The sequence below is a fragment of the Hirundo rustica genome, chromosome 5 (assembly GCF_015227805.2).
Source record: "Hirundo rustica isolate bHirRus1 chromosome 5, bHirRus1.pri.v3, whole genome shotgun sequence".
Lineage (NCBI taxonomy): Eukaryota > Metazoa > Chordata > Aves > Passeriformes > Hirundinidae > Hirundo > Hirundo rustica.
In genome coordinates, this window is record NC_053454.1 from 61,291,378 (window position 1) to 61,317,201 (window position 25,824).

A 25,824-nucleotide genomic window follows, 5' to 3' on the forward strand; every position below is an offset into this window, starting at 1 on the left:
ATGGGTGGATGGACGGACGGACAGGAAAGTTGTTTCTCGGAGGATTTCAGGCGCAAGGGCGGGTAGCGCTGAGGATGCAGCGGGAGCACAGCGAGAGATGTGGTTTATGCCTCAGCGTGTCTGTGCGCGGAGCCGGGCGGGTTCCCCGGCGGTTCCCCGGCGGGCCGGGCCGTGCCTGACGTGGAGCGCCGGCTCGGCCGGAGGCGGAGCTGCCGCGGGTTTATCAGCGCCGCGGGTCGCGGCGGGCGCGCAGCAACAGGCGGCGCGGGGGACCCGCCGCCTCTCCGCCCGCCCAGCCGGCCCCGGCCCCGGGAGCCGCCGCCGGAGGCAGGGAAGGCAGCGGCAGGAGGAGGGAGCGGGCGGAGCGCGGCCGGGGCCGGGGCGCGGGCGGCCGGCTCGGGATGGTGCTCCTGCCCCTCTGGCTAGTGGCAGCCGCGCTCCTGGGGGCCCGCGCTGCGCCCGGCCGGCAGGTGAGTGAGGGGGGAGGGAGCGCGGGAACCCCTGCCCTCCGCTTCCCTCGGCGCCGTCCCACGGGGTCCTCCCTCGTCCCCCCGCTTCCCCCCGCCGCCCGTCTGCGGGCGGTACCGGCCCGGGGCGAGGAGAGGCTGAGATGGACGGGCGGCTCTCCGCCCTTTGCCGTGCTGCGCACCGCTGCGTCCGAGCAGCCTGGAACCGGACGCGGCATCTCCGGCACGGGTTGGATCCTGCAGCGGCAGCCCCTGGGTCCCTTTCCTCTGGATCCTATGCCCCTAGGTCTCTTAACCCTGGCAAGAACAAGTACCAAGCCGGCAGTGAGCTGACCATGACATCGGATCGCTGCCACTGTCCCTGCGGTCACTGTGGTCCAGTTGGCTTTCCCATTCTCAAGCCTCGATAAAAAGAACTGTCAGCTCACTGCTTCCTCTCTGCCCCAGCACCCGTGCTTCTTGGAGCTCATTGCTTTCCTGCTGTTAAATCCCCCCTTTGGCCACCGAACTTACTTTTTGGCACAGTGTTACAGTGTATAGAACGGGTCATTCACAATCAGGATTGCTTAGCAGCTCTATTTATGTTAAATTTGCTATGGACTCTGTTAGTATATTGGTGGGAACAGCCGTTTATTCAGTTAAGGAAGAATTGCCATTCCTGGAAACCAAATCTAGAAACGTATAAAATAGTGCAGCGCAGACCAAGTGATTTTTCAGCCTTCTGCCATCCCCTATTGCATAGTAATTACACTAACAACTTCGTGTATGTGTTTCTTTTCTCTTCTGCAGGCTGGTAAAGAACAGCAGAACCAAATAGGTAAGTCTTTTTAGCTATTATTCCTGCTATTGAAACAGAAATACAAGAAGTTAGCTCAAAGACTAGTTATTTCTGGAGAAATTATCTGTATGCAAGCAAGCATTCCCTGTGCACCCCCCACAATTGCCACCCAGAAGCGTTTGTAGTTGCAGTGACGTGGCATGGCTTGAATTTGCATGCCCTCTCGTGCTGCGGTTTTGTGTCTTTATGTGTCTGTGCTTCCCTTCTGAAATACAAGCCAATCAAAGTTATAAAATCTGTAGCTGGTCACTGTTGACTTGTAAATGGATAGACCTGGGTAAGAAAGTGCTGTGCAGTGAGTTAGGGGTCAGTGGCACATGAGGGAGCCTCTCTGTGCCCATGGGGTGCATCTTACTGAGACTGCAGCCTCTCGGACTCTTCCTAAAGACAGGAAGCCTCCCATTAATTGGGAGGACACACCCACAGTTTAAATTTCAGGAGAGATGTATCCATTTAGAGTAAGTGGTAATTGGGTGCTCCGCAGGATGGAAGAGATAGTGGAAGGATGTGGAAGCTGGCGTTGCCAGGGTATTAGTATGTGCTCCTTCCCTTACCCAGTGTGAAATGAGTCTTTTACCATCCTGGTACGGCGTGCATGTCCCTCCACGCTAGCGCTCTCTGGAGCTCTTCTGCAGTGGAAATGGACTCCAGGCAGTTCTGCTTCCAGCTGCCATTGGACCTCCAGCCCTGAGGTTTTGGTTCAGCTTTTGTTCAGAAAAGAATTTCAGGCATTTCTGTGAATTTTGGAGGTCATGTCTCAACTTCAGTTCTGGCACTGTGAGCTTCTGGGCTTAGTTTGGTTTCCACTGTGATCAGTGAGTAGTGGGAACAGAGACAGTGAGGTACATTTAAAGCTAATTGGCAAACAGAGGGTTTTTCCAGTGGTATGCTGATCCTGTCTTTTATTTCTAGTCCTTTCCATGAGAAATGGATTGTATCTGAATTTCAGGAACCATAAGCTATATAGGAATGCGTCTTTTAAATTACACAGTACATCAGGCAAAATTCCTGAATCTGGAAAATAACTTTTTGTCCTTTAACGTCTTCCTTTCTTCCACAGCCCTGGCACTGCTGTAGTCAGGAACATTTGGGGCTGAATTTGATCCTCCTTTTCTGACTCGAAAAGTACAGAACCATAGAATCCTAAAATGGTTTGATTTGGAAGGGACTTGTACAATCATCTCATTCCATCCCCCTGCCATGTGCAATGACACCTTTCACTATCCCAGGTTGCTCCAAGCCCCTTCCAACCTGGCCCCATTGCAGGGACGGGGCAGCCACAACATCAAACTGTGGCTTAGTCAGTTGAGAGCTCTAATGATTTGGGGGTAAAACCTGCATTGGAATTGCTTGCAAATGCACTGTCCTACTTCTGAGTCCTCACAAAGTATCGCTTTGCATTGGTGGTGCATATTTTGAATTGGCCCAGGGTGGGCTGTTGTCAGCAACTGATCTTTTCTTGTAGCCTGAAAAGTCACCTAGGGAAATTAAGGCACCTAGAGGTTTATTTTTGTTAAATATCATCACAGACTGCAGTACAGGGATAGCAAGCTAGCACACTTAATTACCTGCATTCATGTACAATGTGCTGCAGTGCCTGGGAGCTGTCAGGAGAAAGTCATTCTGTGTCACTCAGCCTGAAGGTGCTGATGCTGTGCTGCACCTTCACTTCCCACGCAGCAGAGCTCCGTCCCTGCTCAGTGCCACTTCTGGAACAAACCTGTGACACAACTGTGCTGGGCCCCACCACCTGCAGGGACACCTGCAAAACACCTGGGGCTGTGCAGAAGCTGCAAAAACCATCATCCACCCACACCGACCATCTCTTGAGCTGTCTGTATCCCTGGGACAGGTGGCAGTGAAGCAGAGGAATGAGGACACCAGAGAGGTGTCCCACATTAGCAGTCCCTTGCTTTCATTCATCCAGTTTACAATGTCCAGATCCCACACAGCCTCATCCCTTTTCAGGTGCAGTGCTGAGTGGGAATTCTCAAAGAATCTGTCCCTTTTTCTGTCTTCTCTTTCTTTCTGGCCATTTCTGCCACCTAAAGGCAGCCAAACAGAGAGGAAATGGTAGTTCTGGAGTGACCCAGGTTGTTGAAGCCACCAGCCAAACATGTAACAGAAAAAGGTGATGACAAAACCCCTGCTGGGCTTGTCCAGTTGTCTCCACACTATCTTCTCTTATTAAGCATCACCTTGCTAGGTCACCGGAACAGCTCTGTGCTCACCCCGTTGTGCTTATCTGCGGAACAGAAGCGTGATCTCACAGAACATGGCGCAGTCTCTCCATGGAAACGCTGTCCTCTTCCTCCCTTATAGCGGCAGGTAACTGGTTTTTCTCCAGTGCTTCCATTGCAGAGCTGGATGTCTTCCATCCAGCAGTCTGGTTGTGTCGCAGCCTGTGAATTCCAGGCAGAAAATTCCATGGTGATGCTCTGGAGATGTCACCTTAGATCCACTCCTTTTGCTGAAGTACTTGAGCTTCCTGACCCTCGAGCCACATCCAAACGCATCTTCCAGTGGGGAAGCTCTGGAAGGGTGCTGGTCATCCCATCGTGTCCTAATGGAACGGCCTGGGACTCAGCAGTAGAACCCTGTGCTGGGCCCATGTGGGTGGGATGTCCCCCACTTTTTTTTTTCTTGGATAGTTTGGTTTAGACATAGAAAAATAGTTTGAACTTTGAGAAATTCTTCTTTTTCCACTGATTTCCACATAGACTGTGCCTCTGAAATCTTCTCAAGGGGGTGTTTAGGCATTCGGCATTCTGCTATGGACAACTGCCTGAACGATTTTTGATCACTGTATCTCACAGTAATCCTATGAATAAAAAGTACTGTTTTTCCTAATGTTGGTGCTAAAAAAAGTGGAGGATTTTCAGACCTCTGTTGACCACAGCTGTTGTGCAGTGCTCAGACAACTCTTGTGAGCCAGTGGTGTTAGTTCTGCAGTTTCACGAGTTTTTGACAGGAAAGAAAGCCCGGACAGCTCTCTTCAGAGGCATTCTCTAGCTAATTATGTTTTGGCACACAATGAAAGAATGTGATCTTCCTTCTTAAGTGCTTCCTTTCAACCTAAACATTGTGCAACTGGAGCAGTATTTTAAGGCCAGATTTAAAAAAAAAAAGAAAAAAAAAAAAAAGAAGAAGAAAATTTACGTTTAACTGCTTTTCCTCTTGCTCTGATCAGCACTGTCAGCTTTGAATTAGCAGAACAGATCGACTCTGAAATTTTAGCTTAGGAAAGGGAACACCTACAGCTGGGATAGCATTTCCTCAGAGCGTGCAGTTTGTGGAAAAAGGGTAATGTAAGTCAGCGGAGGAGTTCAGATGTCTTTGGGATTCAGTCATGTCCCATTTAATTTTAATTGCCTTTGAACAAAAGGCATTTCCTCTTCTAGCTCAGCATTTACAGACTCTGGAAAAGGCTTTCGCTGACTCAAAACCTTGACAGTTCTTATTTTCCACCCTTTGTTCCTACCTTCTTGGGGCTAGCTGGCTTCTCCTGTTAGCAAAATAGCCGGATTTTTTTCCCCCAGCCTGTGGAAATGTGGGAATTCTGCTGCAAGATGTGCAGAGCAGTTTCTCAGTTGTGTGGTGAGCACAGAATTTGATCACCAGACTGTGGTCTCTGGCACTGATCGTCCTGCTTTAAAGTAAAAAGAAAACAAGCCACGAGGAATCTCAGTGAGGTAGAAGGTGGAATGTCAGCCTGGGAATGAAATCTCAGTGTTAAAGTACCGGGAATGTAAGGATCTATGTTTTTACTTTGACCTAGTTAGAGTGTACAACCCAGCAGCTCCGTCTCCTGAGCATGGCCTGGTGTCTAATTAATAAAAATGACTTTAGAGTTTTAAATTGGTCCCTTCTCTAAGGAGACCGATTAACAATCTTGGCTCAGAATTCCCAGCGTTTAAAATGGGAATTGTCCTAAGGATAATGGCCTAATTAGGATGCCAGTTTTAGAACCTGATCTTGTGGGTGTATGGCAAAATAGGTGGAGTTGGCTGCTGCTGAAACCCACCCTGTGGCTGCTGGCTGTAGGATGTGGGGTACCGATGGGCTTGGAAATGACTTTTCACATTCCTAGGATACAGTATTTGTATAGTCAGATATTTATAGTGCAAGAATTTACATGTGTGCAGTTTGCATGCATGCATCCTGCTGGTACCATACACTGTTTTTCTGTCAGATTCCTCAGTGGCTGAAAGAATATTAAAAACAGTTCTGTGAAGACATTAGGAACATTTTCCTACTGAAGTTACTTGTTGAATGCATGAGTCTCTTAAAACCAGCAGCCCTTGCTACCATGAGAGAGGAACTGGCTACTGAGCTTTTCCTCTATTAATTCTCGTATCAAGTGTGATCCACCCTGGGAGCAGGTGAAATTTAGCTCACTTAATTAACCGTATTTATTTGAGGAATTCTCAGTGGTGCTTGGCACTAACATCAGAGCTTTCTGATCTTGAAGCTTTTCGAACAAAATTGTTGGTAATATCGCTTTGATGCCGCTTTCACCAGTTCTCCCAGGAAGAAGGGGGTAGGGAATAACTATTTTTGTCCAAGATGTCTTTTTAACTCTCACATGGTCAAATACACAGGCTTAGAATTGGGCCTTGGGCCCATTCAGAGCAGCAGCGTGGCTCACAGCTTGACCTGGCCCTTCTCTTACAGCCTGAAAGTCGGACACCGAATATCCTGATTGCTGCCTGATTACAGAGGTCTCACTGATAAGATAAACTCATTTGAATGGATTTGTTTTCCAGTGGTGTGAAATTACTTGAAGACATGTTGCCTTAGCTGAGGGTTGTGCCATTGAGCTTCTCCGGGATTACCAACAGTGTGGGTTTCTCTCAGCTGCACTAAAGTGCAAGATTAGGGTCAAATTTGTGCACATCTGTGTTGGGTTTTTTAATAATTAGATTCTCTCATTGTTTTTGATCTCTGTTATTCAGAGGAAAGGCAACAGCACGTTGCTGGGTAAGGGGATTTGTAGAGGGAGAAGTTACTGCCTTTACCAGTGTTAATGTGGATTAATTTATCAGCAGCATGTGATCTGCTGGAGTTTTTCCCTATTTCTATTTCCTGAGAAATCTGTGTGCAAATTGTGCTTATTACCAGGTTTGGCACTTCATTTTCAAAAGCATGATGGAAATCCTGACACAGGAGCAAGTTCTGTGTCAGGTGTACAACAGAGCTCTGTGGCGTTTCTTACAGGAGAATTCAGAAGGCTCTCCTGGGGCTCTTGAGCAAGCCTGAAGCCCACAGGAATCTCCCCAGATAAATTTCAGTGAATATTTCAGGCTTTTCTCTGTAAGTTTTAGGAAAATCATCTTTATAAGAGCAATTGATAGGAAGAAATTCTTCCTTGTGAGGATGGTGAGGCCCTGGCACAAGTTGACCAGAGAGCTGCAGCTGCCCCATCCCTGAAAGTGTTCAAGGCCAGTTTGGACGAGGCTTGGAGCAACCTGGATAGAGGAGGATGATGATGTCTCTCCCCATGGAAGGGGGGTTTGGAACTGAGTGATCTTGAAGCTTCCTTCCAACCCAGACCATTTTGTGATGCCATGATCAAAGAGGAGCAGCGATAATGTGCCTTATATTTCCCCGTGTTAGTAGCTCAAACAGGAATCCTAAATAGGGATTTTTGGAAGGGGAGGTGTGAGGCAGAGGGGTCCTTCAGTCTTTGGGCTCACTCCATGCTCTTGTTCTTATTTTAGTTTGGGGTTTGGGTGTGTTTCTTGGCAGAATTCCGAAAAAGCAGACCAAGGCCATATGGGTTAGTGATTCCGATTAGCACCAATGCAGACGGAAGTTACGTGTCCAACATCCTCTCGGCGAGTCACCAGCGGCGATCGGCGCGGGAGGTGTCCCAGAGCCCCAGACAGCTGTATTTCAATGTCACCGCCTTCGGGAGGGAATTCCATCTCCGACTGAGACCCAACACTCGGTTAGTGGCTCCCGAGGCCGTGGTGGAGTGGTATGAAGACTCTGTGGAGACTGGGAGCGATGCTGGTAACACGACTCAGACTGGAAGTGGTACAGAGCGATTATGGAAGAGAGAGCCCCTGTGGACCAACTGTGCCTACGTGGGGGACGTCGCGGACATCCCCGGAGCTGCCGTGGCCATCAGCAACTGTGATGGGCTGGTAAGGCTGGTTTCATGGCATTTGAGTCTCGTGTCACAGTCTGTGCACAGCTTCTGTTGCTTTTAACCACACGTTCCTAATGATGTCATTTACGGAAATTTATTTCTTAAATCCCTTAGAAAATATTGATGCCCTACTGTTTTACTTTGGGATAATTTCTCTGAGGTTGATAAGCAAAGTTCTTAATGTCTCGGGTGTAAGAGAGAGAACTCAAAGCTACATGTTGTTGGGTTTCGTTTTTTTTATTTGCATGAGGTGTTACAAACAGCAAAATTCATAATGAAGACATTTTCAGACTTAAAAGGTGACCTTTTGTTAACTGAATTTAGAATTTGATGTCCAAATCATCCTTCTTCGCTTCTCGTATAGCAAAGTGATGGGCTGCACTGTTATCCAAGAGTAGCAGCGTTACGTTTCAAAGGGTTCATTTATAAAGTGAGCATGCTTTTTGTTCTCTTAGATGAAATTTTGTTTGATCAGGAGGTGCCATATGAGAATTGAGTGGTTCACGTCTGTAACGGGTTTGTTTTCGATCTGTCTGTGAACATGCAGGTTTCCCTGTGGTTGAGCAGATACCCAAATCCCAGAATGAAAGGCTGGGCATATATGGAGCCCACACACCATTCATTCCCTGATTCACTCAGGCAGCAGTGAAAGCCAACAATACCCACTTTGTGCTCCGTAAGGCGCAGGACCACTGGTGGAACACGCCTGCGACATCCAGGGAGATGAATGTCGTGGTTACCCTCCTGCTGTTTGGGACAGGAATCATATGAAAAAGTCAGCAACAAGCATCCTTTCTTGGAAATGGGTTTCCCACTTCCCATAGTTTCCCCTGTGGTCATGATTTGATTCCATTTTGAGACAAGTCCCAAAAGGAAAGCTCCCACCTCAGCAGCAGCAGTTACACTGTGGGTGTAACTGCAGAAATGGCTCAAAATCCCCATTCAGACCAAAACTCTTTGAATTCCCTTGCTTAGAGAAAGGAAATACTGGTAGTGGTTTCATCAGAGGTGATAACCAATGTCAGTTTGGTGTGTTTTGGGAGTTTTTGGTGGGGTTTTTTAGGAGAATCTATTGCCAGTGTACTGTATTTACAAAGGCCAAGGAGACCCCTGCCTGGCTAGGTGTAGCTTCCAATAGAATCGTTCTGATGAATGACACCCTGGGGCTGGCAGCTGGATTTTGGCAGTAAGCCTGAAGCTGTTGCGTTGAGACAGCATGTGAAGATGAAATTGGATTAAATGGAATTAGATTAAGGGGTGTAGCTCCGTCACAGATTGCCATGTGGCTGGCAAGCTGCTTGTGGTGTGTTTTCAGGTAAATGAAGCCAGAAGGGGGACTTTTAGAGGGGGAGTGGCTTTAGAATGACAAGATGACAGGGTTGGATGGGATATTGGGAAGAAATTCTATGCTGAAGATGGTGAGGTACTGGCACAGGTTGCCCAGAGAAGCTGTGGCTGCCCCATCCGTGGGAATGTTCAAGGCCGGGTTAGATGGGGCTTGGAACAACCTGATCTAGTGGAATGTGTGTCCCTCTTTTCCCATAAAATCCCATGTACTTGCCATGGTTTTGGTGACTGGAGCCAGAGAACATGGACTTTTTCTTCGAGGAGTAGTGGGTAAATGCTTCTGGGTCACTCTTGTCTCTGTTCATCTTGACCTTTGCTGTTTTAATGTCTCTTGGAGCTATAATCAAGTGAGTGTGAAGGAAATAATTGATCCTGAAGATCTATTTTATGTTTTTTTTCCTCCCATCATCTCACAACTCTCTGCCCTGTTGCTGTAATATGTGTCTCTCAGCCCAGCTAGAATATTTGATCCTCAGTGTATCCTAAAGATGTGAAGAGTGAGATAATGTAGCTTAGCAGAAACTGGAACAAGAGTGAGAAATTCTAGGGGCATGTGTATGCTGCAAAGATTTATTTTTGACTTCAAAGGAATTTAGACACTCTCCAGAGTAGGTTCTGAAATCTTGGAGAGAAAGTGAAGGGAATCACCGGGGTAGCAGTTTGCACAATGTTTAGCTTGTCAGAGTGCTAAGTTTTGATTGTTTGATAGTAAATATGTAGAATAAATGCCTTTTGCACTAGTAAAGTAAGATTTTGCCCACAGTCTCTTCCTGAATCTAAACTTCCATTTAAACCCCCAAATACTTGAACACTTTTGTTTTGAAATAGTTTACATATCTACTTTTGCAGTGGAAGTTGTCTGTCTGCTGTCAGTTCTGCAAATTCCTATCTTCACATCTGCTTAATCTCCCTTGGAAATGACCCTGTTTATTTAAAAAACCCACATGCATATGCCTGCACTTGTCATGGCAAAAGAACCCTTCATTAGTCAAGGAGGAGCTGCCTCTTGTCTTCTCCTCTGCATGTCAGAACTCTGGTGCTTCCACAGGTTTCTGCTGTGTATTTCTGCTGTTGTTTGGTCAGAATAGCAGTGTTTATTGCCAGAATCCTTCAGGAGTGGAAGGTGCCAGCCCCAAGAAAACACTACAAATGGTGTAATTTGTAAATAGAGAGAAGGTAGCAAGCCTAACATTTAGAAGTAGTGACTTAAAACACTTTCTACCTGTTACTGTATGGAAAATCCTCTCAGTTTCTCAGTTAGCTTCTGCCTTCGTAACAAACTCTGAGCAGGTGTTGGTGTGAGATGCCTTTAGTGTGTACTTCCACTCTGAACTATGTTTCTGTAGATGTGTGTCTCCGAGTTTGAGCTGGGATCTGGTTCATGCTCACATCCGTGCAATGCCAAGTGGGAGTGCTGGTTTCTGTTTCTCCTAGAGCATTAACCTTGCTCGTTTCAAATGAAAGGGCTGAGCCCAGTGCAGTAACCTTTAATCTTTAACTTCAGATTCCAAATAAAATGTGGCTTCTTTTTTGTTTGTTGGAAATGATTTGGAGTATTTTTGTTTATTGAAATTCCACAGCCCTCGAGCCCAGGGCAGCATACGGTTGCTTGAAGTACAGCTGCTTGCAAGTGGAAGATGATCAGGAATCTGCCTGCCTTGTAGTGCTCAGCTGCCAAACCAGGGAAATCCTGGAAGACAGACCAGCCATCAAGAATAGAAAAAATACCCAAAAGTGCTTAGATCTGCCATTTGTGACAGATTATTCCTCACTTGCTTATTACCATCCCTTTTTCCAAGGATATGGAGATGTGAAGAAACATGTCTGTGCATGTTCACAGCTACTTTCCTTTGGCAAATCTTGTGGAAATACAGGCTGGAGTATCTCAGACTAGAGATAATTGCATAGGCTTTAAACTTGGTTCAGGAAACACTTTAAAAATCTGTAGGAGTTGGGGCATATGGGGTCCAAGGAATTTCAGGGCATTTTGATTTGTTTCAAATCCTTCTTCATTACCACTGTTTCATCAGGACTGAAATATTAAGGCTCATTTCTTGTTCTCGTGTTGGTTCTATTTCAGCATGATTTTCCCTAAGCTGGCAAGACAGAGTTCCTACCTAAATGGAGAAAAACCTTTCTAGGAGCCAATGGTGTTTTATCCTGGTGTATCGGAACAGCATTTTGTACGCAAACGCTTGAATTGCTGCAGAGCATCTGGTTATAGAAACTTGGAAACACGGGATACTCTTGCTGAGTTTGGGATTGGGACTGGGACTGTCCCCTTGGGCCTGGAGGTTTCTTCCAGTCCAAGCTGGATGCCGTGGTCGGGGGGACATCTGATCATCCAGGACTTTCTGGGAGGGCAAAGCACAAGGAAAGCAGAACAAACCCTAGGGGAGAAGGAAAGCAGAACAAACCCTGGGGAGATGGAAGCGGCTCTGGCCGCGTGCCGCTCTGGGCAGATGGCAGCAGTGTCTTAGGCTGATTTAACGCTCTGATATTCCTGCTCCCCTGCCCTACTGTGCTCTTCCCACAGTAATTCCCTCCTTGCCATGAACTCCCGTGACCTGCTGTGCCTGCTCTTACACTGGCGTTTCACTGTACTTGGCAGCACGATGAGCTAGGCGTGATGGGTTGCAGCTGGACTCCATCCCCGTCACCTCTGCGCTGTGCAGCACTTCCCAGAAGCTAATGCAGACTTCTCAGCCATAGTAACCCATAGTAAAGAGGATTTCTCAAAGTTCAGGAACTCCAGAAACTTGGGAAAATGCATTCCCTTATTCAGGACTTAGGACTTCTTGAGTCAAACACAGATGGGAGGAAGTCCGATTGAGAAGGGAGATGATGGGGATGGAAGTCAAGTGTCAATGTAGTGTAAAATGATAAAATCTAGAAATTCTTTTATATGTCTCGTTTGCTTCTCCCTGAAATTATCACGCAAAGCAAATGAGCACTTCATCCTTATTTCATAGCTCATAGTCAAAGTTTATGCTGATGGTTGCTCAAGCTCCATTTATTTATTATTCTTTGTTTTTATAAATTCTTCCTAATAGGGCCAGATTTGGTCTAATGATAGGTTTGCTTCATTTCCAAGCCCTTGTGTATCCTCCCCTCTCTGCTGCCTACCTTGAAACACAGACTTTGAGCTGTAAAAATTATGCTTCGGCCCCTTAAGATGAGCCTTTAGACCTCAGAAGGGTTGTTTGGGACTTGTGAGGGTTTGTACCCTAAAAATGATGGGTTTAATCCTAGAGTCAAAGTTTCAAACTCCAGAAATGAGCCTTTGTGACCCAAAAATTAGGTTCTTAGGTCTCCAAGTATGATTTAGACCCTATATATGAGGGATTGGACACTCAAGATGCGTCTTGTACCCGAGAGATTGATTGGATTGTAAAAATGGAGCTCTGGACATGGAAAATGAGGCTTTGGGCACTACTATATAGCAACTTGGGGCTATATCTGTTCAAAAAGGTGGAGGTGGTTTAACTCCTTTTGGCTCATAGAAGTGTTTGTAAGCAGTTCTTAATAACCGAAATGAAAGCTGTACTATTTATGTCTATCCTCTGTTGAGGAGCAGGTGGCAGCAGTTTATCAGATAATTGAAAGCAAGGATGAAAGGAAAATCAGTCCCATGTGTTCTCCCCATTCTGCAGAATTCCTCAGCCTCCAAGCTGAGGAGAGATGCAGTGAGTTCTGGCTGGCATCTGAGTGGTCTGTGATGTCATCTAAGGTACCTTCTAGAAAAGGAGAACTTCCCTTTGGGGCCTCTCTGGAACAGTCATCAGGAATAGCCCAGAGCACCTGGGCTGTGAATGTAACAACTACCCCAGGCTGGGCAAAATGTGCATGTGGTATATAGCCATGAGTGGAAAATACGGTGCTCAGAAGACTAAGGTTGTTTTTAATCTCTTTTTTCCTGTCTCTAGATTGGAGACAATATTTGAAGGTAAATTAAGAAACTTGACAGTCTCATGTGGGTGAGGCAAGGTGAGGAGAGCATCCTCTAAGAAGGGGTTTAGGAACAGGCAGCTGGAGAGACTTTGCCTGGAGACTTTTTATGAAAAGTCTTCACTTTGATTGCCACAGCTTCAGACTTTTATTTATAGTTTATTTCTGATGTTGAAAAATCATTCTGTACAGCACAGTACAGGTTTACATGTAATCCCTCCCTTTTAAGCAATATATTTAGGGGATGAAACTGCTGTTACAGATCAGTATGTGGTTAAAAATGGACTGGAACAAAGGGCTGGCGGTTGGGTGCTGCTCTGGATATGTCTCTTGTAGCTGTTATTTAATCACACCTTGTAGTCCTGGTGATGCATTTTCACAAAACACTGTTTTTAGGGCACTTGGGCAAAGATTTTCCTTTCTGGATTTTTCCTCTTTGTTTCCAAAACAGCAGACACTTCTTAATTTTTTTTATTCCTGTAGGCTCACAGCTTGCAGTTTATAAAATAGCATAAGCTTATTAAAATGACTTAAATACAGCCCTTCTTTATAGTTTTAGTAATAAATCACAGATTGTATAACTTGTGTGGACTCTTGATAATACACACAGAGTGCATGAATTGGGCTCTCATTGTTCATTCATGTCCTGCCTCCCTCCACATGTCACCTGTCTGAAAGCATGTGTCCCAGGAAGAGAAAGTAAACTGATACTGAAATAGTCCATATTATCAAAATTCAGTCCTTGTAGCCTCTCTCAAGGTTCTCATTGATGGCGGACTTGGTGCTGAATTTGTAACTGCATTTAGTAGGGTGGAGGTACAGAAGCCATATTCAGCAATGGCTTTTTTGATGTTCCGTGTTTATTCAGTGTTGTACGTACTTGGATCTGGAATTTAGCTTGCAAGGCGCATGGTCTGATGTTTGCAAAGAGGCAGTAAGCAGGACTGGAGAGAAAATACTGTGCAAGGTCATTGAGAAAAAGTTTGTCTGCTCTTTCCTGTTTTTAGTTTTCCTGCAGGGTCACACTGCAGCTCTAAACATTACGCTCCCATCCAGGCTTTGAAAGAGTTACGGAGAGAAGAGTCAGTTGGTTCCATCCCTGGCCTCTGTGTTTCATCAGGACCTTCTTGAAATGATGGATAAAGTGCAGCACTTTTTAATGTTCCCATTAAAATAATCTTTGCTTTCACTTCTATTTTAAATAGATGCTTAGTTTTCATCGAGTGCTTCTGCTACTTGGCTGGAAACTTAAATAAATTACAACCATGCAACACTAAATCAGCTTCCCAACTTCATAAAAACCCTTTTGTCATTTGACTTTCTCGTTTTATACGTGACCGTAAGTGTAAAACTACTTCTCCTTTTCCTTTGAGAGATTTTACCGTCATTTTGTTGTTGTTTTGTTTTGTTTTTTCCTTTGTGCTAGGATGTAGAACCAATTTAAAACTATGAGTTTGATGGAAATATTACTAGCTTTGGTGCTTCCTAGCTTTTCATCCACAGAGTATTTCCATTTGGAGGAAGCTGCATCAGTCTTCTGTCTTCCTCTGACTTCTCTCTGAGGAGATGACTTGCTCAAGCATAGTTTGGACTGAGTTTTCTGTTACCTTGGAAGAGTGATGATGCTGCGGCATCATTCTTGACTGTTGTGCACAGGATTTCTTTTGTGTGCCACAGTAGAAATGGTGCTGCTGACATCCAGATCATGAGATCTTTATATTTTGGCATTATTTTATTCACTTTATACTTTTGGAGTATTTGGCACTTGAAGGTCTCATTTCCCCTTCTCTGAAGACTATCAGATGTCCCCACTTGTTGTTTTCCTTTGCACATTTTAGAGGAATCTATGACTGGTGTCATCCCATGACTTGTGTATCTGGGAAAACACCACGTTTACTGCAGGACTGGCAACCTTTGCCGTCTCCTGTACCATTTCTTCATGAAATAGTTCCTAGCAAAGACCTGCTGTAACTGACACAAAGACAAAACTTGTGCTCAGTAAATACTTCTACAGAGATTCGCTGGGAGCGGGGGGGTGCTTGACTGCTCTGAGCATGTTCCATGCATACTTTTCACTCTTCAATAACTGATATTTTAAACCCACAGTTCCTTCTTTAAGGACAAAGCCTTTGGCCTGCCAGTTCTATTCGGCAGTTTGCTGTTAAAATGAATCCCAGTAAGTTTTCCAAGAATGAAAACTAAGAGACATATTTTTCCACATAAAATCAAAGTTTGTTTTTTCTCTGTGCTTTCGTATAACTCTTAAGGGCTTCCGTTGAGTTTTCTTAAATTTTCTGAAAGGGGGAAAAGAAAACCCAGCATTTGGATCAAAACCAAGCGTGAAAAATTTCAGCATAAAGGAATTTTCTTATGGATGTTTATAGAGGAGACTAAAAAACTTAATTCCAATCCAGTGCAGTGACCCAGTAAACGTTGACATTTTCTTTTCTTCTGTGCAAATCCAACAGGATCTTGGTTAATTTGATGGCTCTTCCAAATGCCGTTTGCTCCTTAAAGTGGTATCAATTAGTTTGTTGAGAGACTTCAATTCCTTTGGGTAAATGATTTCCAGTATTTTAGAAGGAGCTTGTCTAAGAGCCTTCTAAGTATTGCCTATGGTTTGGAAGAGGATAGTAAACATTCCTACATTTTCACCCTGTTTCTGAATCTTCTGAACAAATAAGACTTCTCTTGGTAGCTGCAGAAGATTTTTGTTTTGATTTAAAAATGTGTTATTAATGATTGTTCAGAAACTGGTGCTGGGTTAATAATTCAGGTGGCTGTGAGACTGACGTGTTCTGTTTGAATCTTTCCTATGATTCAAAAATGGGTTTAATGTTACTAAATAAATGCCATCTCACTGTTGGCATGCACTTAGTAAGAAAAAATCTCAACTCTCTGTTCTGCCTATGTTCAACACCCTTCAAGGATGAAGCCTAAAATGATACAGGAACTCTTATTTTAATTCTGAGATGCATGGCCAGGATAAAACATGGGCTAGAACATGGATTTTATATCACGCTGATCTTCCAGAGAGGGAGAATGAGCTGTGGAATTTCTGCTTACTCCTCTGGGAATCACTCCAAGGGTGCTGGAGCTGGAGGATTAGTAAATCGGGATGTTTTACCCCAAAACTGTGGTGTTTTCCCAAAGCCCAGACACCTCCATGGAGACTGGAGGCCCATCCTTGGAGGAGGAGGAATTCCATCTGCAAACCTACTCTGTGGGCACCCAGCAGCTGGATCACTAACGTCTGTTTCTCCAAAATGTGCGCAGTGCTGCAATATTACTTTTTTCCAGCATTCCTCTAACGTGTAGTATTTTTTTATATGCCAAGTATGGCGAGGCCATAAATACTTTAACATGCAGGAGATGTGAAAAGAGGGAAGTATGTCCGTTTGGATGCCTTTCCTCTTCCCTGCCAGAGCGACCTGTCAGAGTGTGTGAGCATGGTGGGACTTGGGACGAGAGCCTGGAGTGACAGGACAAGGGGGATTGCCTTCAACTGACAAGAAGGCAGGTTAGATGGAGTACTGGGAAGGAATTCTTCCCCATGAGGATGGTGAGGCACTGGCATAAACTGAAGAGTGGCATCGTGGGCAAACTCAACAACTTGAGAAGCTTCTAGAGAAACTTTTTGAAAAGAAACCGAGAGAATCCACTGATTCTTGCCAAAACATGGAACCCACGTGGCATGGGAAATAATATCCACACAAGGAACTGAAGGTATAACCCTGGAGCTACACAAGCTCAGAGTCAGTGTCCACCCACTGTGGCTGGGTTTTGGGGGAGGCCGGCAAAGGGAAATGTGCTGCAGGCGAAGCATACATCTTTGCTTTTGTTTTTCTTCCCATAAATCAACCAGTGTTCGGTGCGACTCCAAAAGCTTTTTGCCTTTGGATCGGAAAGTGGAGCGGCAGGTAGGTGTGACGCAGGTTTTGCACAGTCACCAAACTGAACCCACCTTAAGCCAACAGAGAGGGTGAAAGGTAGCAGTGTTTTGAGGCTGAATCGGTGTTTTCAGACGAGGCAGCACCTCTTTTATAAAGGCATGTTTCTATCGACTCCTTAAGAAGTTTAGACTGGAGGGCTGTCTCCAGAAGCTGCCCCCTCCCCGTTCCAGGTCCCAGGTGTTTGTCTTGGCAGGAGGCAGTGTCTGCTCGGCCGGGGTTGGATATTAAATTGAGGGAACACAGAGCTCTTGATGCTTTTCAATAGGGCTTCTATTTAGGTAGGGGCAGGATAGAGCTGTCAGCCACCTGTGATTGTCCAGTGGGGAAAAAAAGAGGAATAAGGAGTGGAGATAGAGCCCTGGAAACATTTTCCAATTCTGTCAATAGAACGATGAGAAGAAAGCATTTTCTGGGAGAGGCAGAGTCTTATGTTGGTTTGACTGCTGAGTCCTTTGCTGCAGTCCAAGCATTGGTGGATGGGGAAATCAAGGATGATGCTGGCTGAAGCAGTGTGGGATGGCACAAGGAACTTCCTGAACTGAACTTCCCACATGTGGAGAGCCTTGTAAGAGATTTTGCTACAAGCTGAATGATCCATGTGTGGCCCAAAGTGAGAATTAATCCAGGTGTCCTGATTCTGACACTTGGGGTTGTTCTCATTTTCCATATATATTCCAGATATGTATTTCTGCATTTAATTTTTAATGTGTGAGGGGTGGTTGATTCATTTAGTTTGCACAGAATGGAAATTTAGTTTCAATGTCCTTAAACTGAAGGATGAAAGGTTTGGATAAGGTATTAGGAAGAAATTTTTCCCTGTGAGAGTGGTGAGCTCATGGCACAGGCTGCCCAGAGAAGCTGTCGCTGCCCCATCCCTGGAAGTGTTTGAGGTCAGATTGGGCAGGGCTTGGAGCAGCCTGGGATAGTGGAAGGTGTCCCTTCCCATGGCAGGGGATAGAACAAGTTGGTCATTAAAGTCCCTGCTAACCCAAACCAGTCCATGATTCCATGATTCTGTGTGGGAAGCAAGGGGAGTCCATTTTGGATGCTTGTAGAAAATGCAGGTGGAATCTGAAACCAGATCCTAGCAGAGTCCCTCTTTATTGGATAGACCAAACCTCTGTTGGTCTGCGTGAGCGTGAAGGGTACCCGGCTTCTCTTGGTCGAATAAAGGCTGCTTCTGCCTCACCGCATGTTTTGAAGAATGAAAGGGAGAAGAGAAAACATTTGGAGAAATCTCCAGGCTTTGAAATTCTTGTACGGATCCTGTCTGCTTTCCTATCTTGGTGCAAGTGTTGGACTTTATCTTGTTCTTTGAAGCAAGCAGGTTCATCCTCCTGAGCATGGTCTCTCCCATAAAACAGGACACAGGTAGTTCTCCCTTTTCCCACTGAATCCTTCAGTGTCCTTGGATTGGAAAGTAACTGCCTGGCTCTTTCACACAAGCCTGCTTCATTCTGATGAGAGCTGTGATGAGATCTTCTCATGCTCCCCTTCTAGGCAGAGTCCAACATCAATCACAGTGCGGTTTATGACTCCATATTTGCACCTGTGTGTGACTGAAGGGTCACAAGTTGGAACCACGTTCTGGAGGGGAAGGGGATTTTGGCATCCTTAGATCCCTGTGCTTATTCCTGATATTTTTCTTGCTTGTTTCTTACAAAGGATGACCACTTCATGCAGCCTCCTGCTGCTGAGCAAGCTCCAACCTGCTTATTAATCTGCTTCCACTTATTGACAGCCTGCTCTGTTTGGAGATGAATGTAGAACCTTGAACGTGATGTTAAGTTTCAGTTTTTTAATCTTATATCTCCCTTATTTCAACTCTTCCCAGTGAAGACCAAGCATGTGGTGTTTCCAGATTACTGTATATGACAGAGGGAGGTGCAGATCCTGAGACAGATAAAGGATGTCTGTAATACAAATGAAGATTCTCATGTAGAGGGATGCAGGGAAGCTCTGTGCATCTTGAATTCCCATATTGTATTGTTGATTTGCTTAAAGCCACTCTTTATAGATCATTCTCTCACTGTTCAGAGCTGGTTTAGGAGAAATAGCTGCTAATTAACGCCTCAGTTCCCCAGGGTGTCACATCAGTGTTTGAAAAACTATTTCTTTGTAGTACAAAGGCACTAAGGACAGTTTGAAAACATAACTTACAGCATTATCTTCTTTCTGACATTTTCTGTCTCTTAAAAAACCACAAGATTACCAGCAGAGTTTGGGATGGGGAATGGGAGCAAAAGGTAAGAGCATCCTCTGATCTCCTGCTGTTGACCATGGCATGGTAGGATGGGTTTAACAACCCAAAGCCTTTCCCACTCTCTGGTGATCAGTTTTAGAAGCGCATGATAATGGCCATCAGTGTGACTGCTGAACAAACTTCCTGACATTTTGAGGGTGGCCTTTCCAAAGCTCACCTGGGAATTAACTGCCTCACTCATACTGCAAACCGCAAGAAAACAGGGCATTTGACTTCCCAAAATACTTTTGGAAATCCCACCCATAATGTTTAATACTGAAGGTAAATGTGGCCATTAATGGACGCTTCACAGCTCTTCGTTGTGCTCCCTGAATGAAGGGCTCTTTCCTCTTTCCCTCCAAACACCCCATGCATATTTATAGGGAATCATATTCCCCCTTAAATGCTGTTGATTTTGGCTCAGGAAGTGATTCCTTCATTTAACCTGCCCTTGTAGGTTATTTTTCTCAAGGCTTTATATTGTTTCTTATTCCCTTATTCTTGTCTGCATCTTATACATTTTGGGGAAGAAAAAAAAAAAAAGTATTTTCCAGCAAAAAGTATTTTGCTTCATCCATGGATGTCCTGTAAAAGGTATAAGGTTTGCTGTCCTCTGGGAAGCCCTCCTAGGTCGGCTGCCTGGGTCAGACTGGGTTTGGCCTTGCTCCCACTTACCTTTTATTATGAACTCCAGCAGCACTTGCTATTGCACCTCTCCATAGAATTCCCTCTGTTCACTCTGCACCATTTCTTCTGGATCGAGGGGGACAGGAAGAACTGCAGGGATGAAAGGAATTACTTAAAGCTCAGAAGTCATTTAGACAGATACAGATACTGGGGACAAGGTAGATGCAGATAGGGTGAGGCCTTGGGCAGGTTTCTTCTGGATTCTCCCCTGGGAGAAGCAAGTCTGTAGGAAAGCCAAGGAGTCAATCCACTTCCCTGAGCCTCGGTGCTGAGATGGTGCTGGGGACAGGCAGGCTTATTCCAGCCACTATGCCTCCAAGGCTGCTTTTGGATTTCGGTGGTCCTGTTGTTTTCCCTTCTTCATAGAATCCTGAGGACAGCTCTGGAGAACTCCGCAGTAGCACAGATTCCAGCCTACCTCCTTCAGTGGATGGAAATTTTGAATGTCATTAGTTTAGAAGAAAAAAGTAGTAAAATTAATAGCATTCCAAGATTGGAGACTGCTTTCCTGGATTGCTCCATCACTGTGCTTTTGTGGAAAAAAAAAAAAAAATTCCACTACATACTTTTTTCTTGAAAATCCACCACAGCCTTTTCTCCAAGGGAGCCTTGAAAAATACGTGCTCCGAGCACCTCCCTGGACACCTCTCCCTCTTGGAGGCAAGGAAGCACTGGGTTGGCACTACAGTTTACAGGGAGGATTTACTTGAAAATGCATAACCTGCTTCTGCCCCTTCGTCTCTGTTCATTTGGAAAACTTCAAGCTGTTTTTATTGGTAAAAGTTTGGGGGTGAGAAAGAAATGTTTGGGTTACAGTAATATTCATCCCTCTCAGTATTTGTTTTTAGGGTCTCAGGCTGGGTCTTTAGGCTTTAAAATTACATATGGACATATTTCATCTCTTCCTTACCAGGCTGGAATGATCAAAACTGATGAGGATGAATACTTCATTGAGCCTTTGGAAAGAGGAAAGCAAATGGAAGAGGAGAAGGGAAGAATCCACATGGTGTACAGGCGGTCAGCGGTAGCGCAGCATCCCACCGACGTGCTCCCCGATGTCCACACAGAAGGTACAGTACCCCGTGGGTGTTGCTTGCACATCTGTTCCAGGTGACTCCAGGCTATGGAAGCTTTTGAGAGAGTCCGTACAACTCCTGTTTTAAGTTTGGGTCCTGTTTCTTTCCGAGTAACTGCGAAATTGTGCCAATTTATTGCTTTCCTCCTTCTGCTGGTTGCAATGAAAGCGGTCTGAAGGCAGTTGTGTTGATCAGATGTATTTTGTCACACCCAAGAATTCCCCTCTGCCTTGAAGATAAATGTGGTTGGTCCATCTGAGAATAATTACTGTGTCTGAGAATAATTATCGTTGTGTAGTTTAATCCATTTGCTTGTATGTCTTTTTAATATTACACAAATCCTCATAAGCCAAGGCATTGCATATTGAAGATTGAGGGTTTTGAGGCTCTGGGCTTAGGATGAAAGAACTCTGCACCCGTCAGTGGTCTGCTTTATTTCAGTATCTTTCAGCTTCTCATATTCTTATGTTTACATTGTGTTCACGTGTTGTTGAAACTGGAAAGGGTTTGGGAAGTAAAATAAGTACTTACAATGCATAGGACTAGAGGTGCTTGGCTTTTGGTACCCCAACAAGGCCGTTCCAATTTAGCTCATGCATCTGGGGGGGGGGTTAGCCTGGAGAAGAGAAGATTCCGGGAGACCTTCTCTAAAAGGAGGTGAAAAGTCCTGGAATGGAGATTGCAGCCAGGTGGGATTCAGTCTCTTCTCCCATGTAAAAAGTGACAGGTCAAGAGAACATGGCCTCAAGATGCACCAGGGCAGATTTAGATTGGATATTAGGAAAAATTTCTTCATGGAAAGGTTTGTCAAAGCCCTGACACGGGCTGCTCAGGGCTGTGGAGGAGTCACCATCCCTGGAGGCATTTAAAAGTCATGTAGATGTGGCACTTGGGGACATGGGGTAGGCTTGGCAGTGCTGGGGGAATAGCTGAACTCAATCTTGGGAGGCTTTTCCAACCAGGATTTCATGACCAAGGTTAAAGCTAGGTGCCCAAACCTGTGGAGCCTGAGGGAATGTTTGCAGTGGTTGAGTTGTCTGTCAGCTGCAGCTGTTGAGTTATCTATGTATGAGCTGCCTATCAATGCCATGAAAATGTTCCTCTTTCATCTCTGTCCTTGCTCCCTCCACCACCGTGCCTGGGCTCGAGGCAGCGATGCAGAGTACGGTCTGCTCACGCTTCAGGAGTTCAGCCAGCATACACAAGAATCCGAATTTTCAGTGACAGATGACTCAACAAAATGGCCCTTAAGATAAAAAAGTACTTAAAATTGTTGTTGTCAATGAAGTTGTTACACAACTGGGAACAGTGTGACAGCCTTTCTCAGCAGTGACACAGGACACACTGTGTCATGTTTTCCCTGCAAAAAGTCAGTTTTCTAAGAGGAAGGCTTCCAGCTCTAGCTATGTGGAAGGAGCTTGCAGTCTGACAGGACATCTGGTATTTGTGCAGGATTCTGCAGTGTTTGAGGATTGGTTGGACATTGCTCAAACAATTGGACAGAATGAGCGTAGGAGTTGTAAGTAGAAAAGCTGCCATCCTGAGAGGGAGGTTTTAGCAATGATCACAGTACTGTGCAATATTGATTAGTTTGTATGCAGTGCTCTCCTGGAAGTCAGCACACCTGCCCCCTTCTCTTTCCCTGTTTCCTTTATGGCTGTCTCTTTGATGAAGCCTCACTGAGCCGTCGTAAGTGGGAACCAGAAACCTGGGCTTCTGGGGAAGATGTTGGGATCCCTCAAGCTGCTGGATAGTGTGGGTTCAGCCTTCCCACCCTGAAGCAGCACATTGTGCAGATTTCTGTCTATTGTATCCATGGCTCTGGACAGCCTCTAGGGAATGACAGTGGCAATTTGCATGGATTGTTTTCATAATTTGCTTTGTATAGAGACTGGTTTCTTTAGAAGCCTCACGTGAGACACTCAAGAAATCAGATTGGAAATCCTGCCCCAATCCTGTGGGGAATTTTTCTTTGTGTGTGTGCACACCCAGTTTAGACACCTCGAAGTATTACCTCATTACTAACTGCTTTTTTATACCTCTGTCTTTTCAGTCATTTTGATGTGAGTAGGATCTCTTGCATATAAATGGACATAAATATTTGGGGTTTGTTTTGATACCAGGGAATTGTAGTTTTATATCTTTTATGCTTCAAAACTGCCTCTGCTCTCACTCAGTGATATCAGGGAACTGTGGATAATTTTCCATAATTTGACAGGCTGTTGGCAGGATTGACTATTTGTATGTCATGGATAATCTGTCTGCTGTTTCAAAGGATCTTGTTTGACTGTATTCCTTGGAACCTGAAAGTTCTTCTGCTAGGTGAGGCAGTGCAAGGAAGCAGTAGGTCTTGACCACCAAATGTTAAAATCATTTTATTAACCCAAAATCCTACTTGGTCCTTGTGATGTCCATCAGACAGGGTGTTTGCTGGATTGAAGTACTGACCTCAGGTTAGTTCCCCCGCACAAAGGAAACTCTTCCTCTTCAGTGGGGTGGAAGGCAAGGCCTCCCATGGGAAATCCCAGCTATTGAAAAAAACCACTTAAATGCAGTGGGATGTGACACTGGACATTTGTTTTTAAGCATCTGGGATGAGCATCTTGTTAGGTCTGGTCTGGGAATCATATCACAGAGCAGGACAGTGTCTAGAGGTCTCCATGGGTGTAAATACACATGACAGTCTCCTGACAGCTTTTCCGTGTCAGATTGCCCTGGGATGACGTTTGTAAGCTCGACTTCCCCAGTCATTAAAGTCTTGATCCTAAAGACACCGAACATCTGTGCTTCTCATTTGGGTTGAGTACTATAGGTAGTCAGCATTCACGTTGTGTTACTCCCAAGTAATGTCTCTTAAATCAAGAAATACTTATCCTTAAGGGCAAAAAGAAACAAAGGCTAAGTCTCCATGTTGGGGGTGAAAGGTCTGAGGGACAGAGAGCAAAGGACCTGTGCAGACAGGGCTGAAAAAAATAGAACAGTGTATGAGGCAATCATGTTAAAACATGATTTAAATAAATCCTTAGGATTTTGTCACCAAAATAGCATTTTACTCAGGAATGGAAGGAAATGCTCTCAGGACAAGCGTGAGTTTGGGAGGTTTTGGAGGTGTAACAATGATACTACTCTGTCTGGGTGGGATGAAAAGAAGCTGTTCCTTGTTAATAAGCTGAGAAACATCGCTGAAATGTGTGATCATTAACCTTATTCCTTGAAAGCTCTCAAGATGCAAGAGAAACAGGCGAAGAACCTGTAGAATTTACAATCTAATTTGCACCTAGGAGACCTTCAGTACAAGTCCTACTGAATTTGGCTCAGGAGTGTGGTAAAATAAAACCCAAGCTACGTTTCAGAAACATAAAAGCCTGATCCAAGTCCGATGGGGTCAGTGGGAGCACTCAAACGGACATCAGTGGGATGGTGAGGGTTTGGATCATGCACTGCTCGAGCTGATAGCTGAGTATTCAATTTATCTTTCCTCCTGTTTGTTCATTTATCATTTTTTCTTTGCACTTTTGTATGGTAGAATGACAACCAACCCTGAGCTTTGCAGTTACACAGCATGGTAATGTACTCAGAGCTTTCCTATTTCATCCTCCTCTTCACACCATAGTATTTTTTAAATGACAACCTATTCACCCAGCAAGCACTTCAGATGAAAGTATTTTTGTAATTACTTCCTAACAGTGGGAAACAAGGAGTAGGAGCCTTTATCTCCTAGATTCCTTTTAGAATTCTCATTTTCCCCAAAGAACCAAAGTGCTTGTGTGTCTGATGGGGTTGCCATGGCAGTGGCATCGAGTGTCTTTGTCCCAGGTGGGAAACATGTAGGAGGAAGAAATGATTTGGGAATTGCTCCTGGTTGCCTGGGAATGAAAGGCTGGAATAGAAGGTAGAAGAATGGGAAGACTGTTGCCTCCTTGGGAGACCTCCCTCTGCACTTCCCCAGGCATGTTAGTGGTTCTCAGGGACGCTGTCGTGCCAGAGGGTGTCTGAACTCTTTCTCAGCAGAATTTCTCATGACCTGTGTTCTGGTGGAGGATATTTTTGATGCTGCACAGCCCACCACACAAGTTTGTACATCAGAACAATGGAGAAGATGGAAATGATTTCTGTGTAGACTCATTACAGCATGTTGTGTAACATCCTCTGTTCAGTATGGGCATTCCTGTATAATCGCAGAATCCCAGCATGGTCTGGGTTGGAAGAGACCTTAAGGATCATCTTTCTCCACCTCCTGCCATGGGCAGGGACACTTTCCACTATCCCAGCTTGCTTCAAGACCCATCCAGCCTGGCTTTGGACACTTCCAGAGATGGGGTAGCTCCTTTGGGCAGCCTCTGCCAGGCCCTCACAACTCTCACAGGAAAGAATTTCTTCTTAATATCTGCTCAAAAGTCTCACTCCAGCTCTCTTGTAGTCCCTCAAGAAAAGGCCACCAATAATTTGCATTGATGGCAATAACGTGCGTCATCTAAGGACATTCTGTTCTTTGTTCAGCACTTCTGGAGCTTTTGCTTTTAATTTAGTCTTCTTCCCTTGAATTGAAACTTAAGTGGATTCTCTGAAGTTCTTCACTGAATATAGTTTGTGGGATTGGGTTTTTTCCTTTTGTTTTCAGGTAACAGTTTGCTTAGGTAATCAGTTAGAACAGGAGGACCACGGTGTGGTATAAAAGAAAAGGAGTGTTGGTGACGGATATTTAGGAAACAAAGGGAAACACAAACTTTATAGTGAGGAAAAGCTTACAGTTTTTTTAAGGAAGAAAAGCTTGAGCAGGAGTGGATCAGAAGGTGCTGTGAAGTGACTGATGTGCTCTGTCTGTGTCGGGGAGGTTGGACCTGATGATGAGAGCAGAAACATCCATCTGCTTAAGTCGTCTTCTGTTCTTGGCAATAACAAAGGAAAATGATTTTTAAATAAAACCAAGAATAAAGGCTTCATTCCAACTGCAGGCACCCAGCGCCAGAGTAGTAAAACACACAGAAAAATCTGTATGAAGGGAAAATTGAAAAAATGGAGACAGGTCAGTACATTCAGCTTGTGGCCATTCCAAGACTCATACTGTTTTCCAATAAAAACTCCCTGTGCCCCCAGATTGCATAGGAAGAA

The 25,824-nt window shown here is 44.9% G+C and overlaps 1 protein-coding gene across 1 annotated transcript in view; it reads left to right on the forward strand.

Annotated features, from left to right (window-relative positions):
* Positions 1-373: 373 nt before the first annotated feature.
* Positions 374-25,824, forward strand: part of ADAMTS3 (ADAM metallopeptidase with thrombospondin type 1 motif 3) — a 58,523-nt gene continuing 33,072 nt past the window's right edge. Inside the window, exons 1-4 of the mRNA XM_040063744.2 lie at positions 374-470; positions 1,257-1,284; positions 7,054-7,454; positions 20,550-20,706. Coding sequence (XP_039919678.1) covers positions 402-470; positions 1,257-1,284; positions 7,054-7,454; positions 20,550-20,706 — 655 coding nt within the window. The 5' untranslated portion in view covers positions 374-401. The remainder of the gene's footprint in view (positions 471-1,256; positions 1,285-7,053; positions 7,455-20,549; positions 20,707-25,824) is intronic.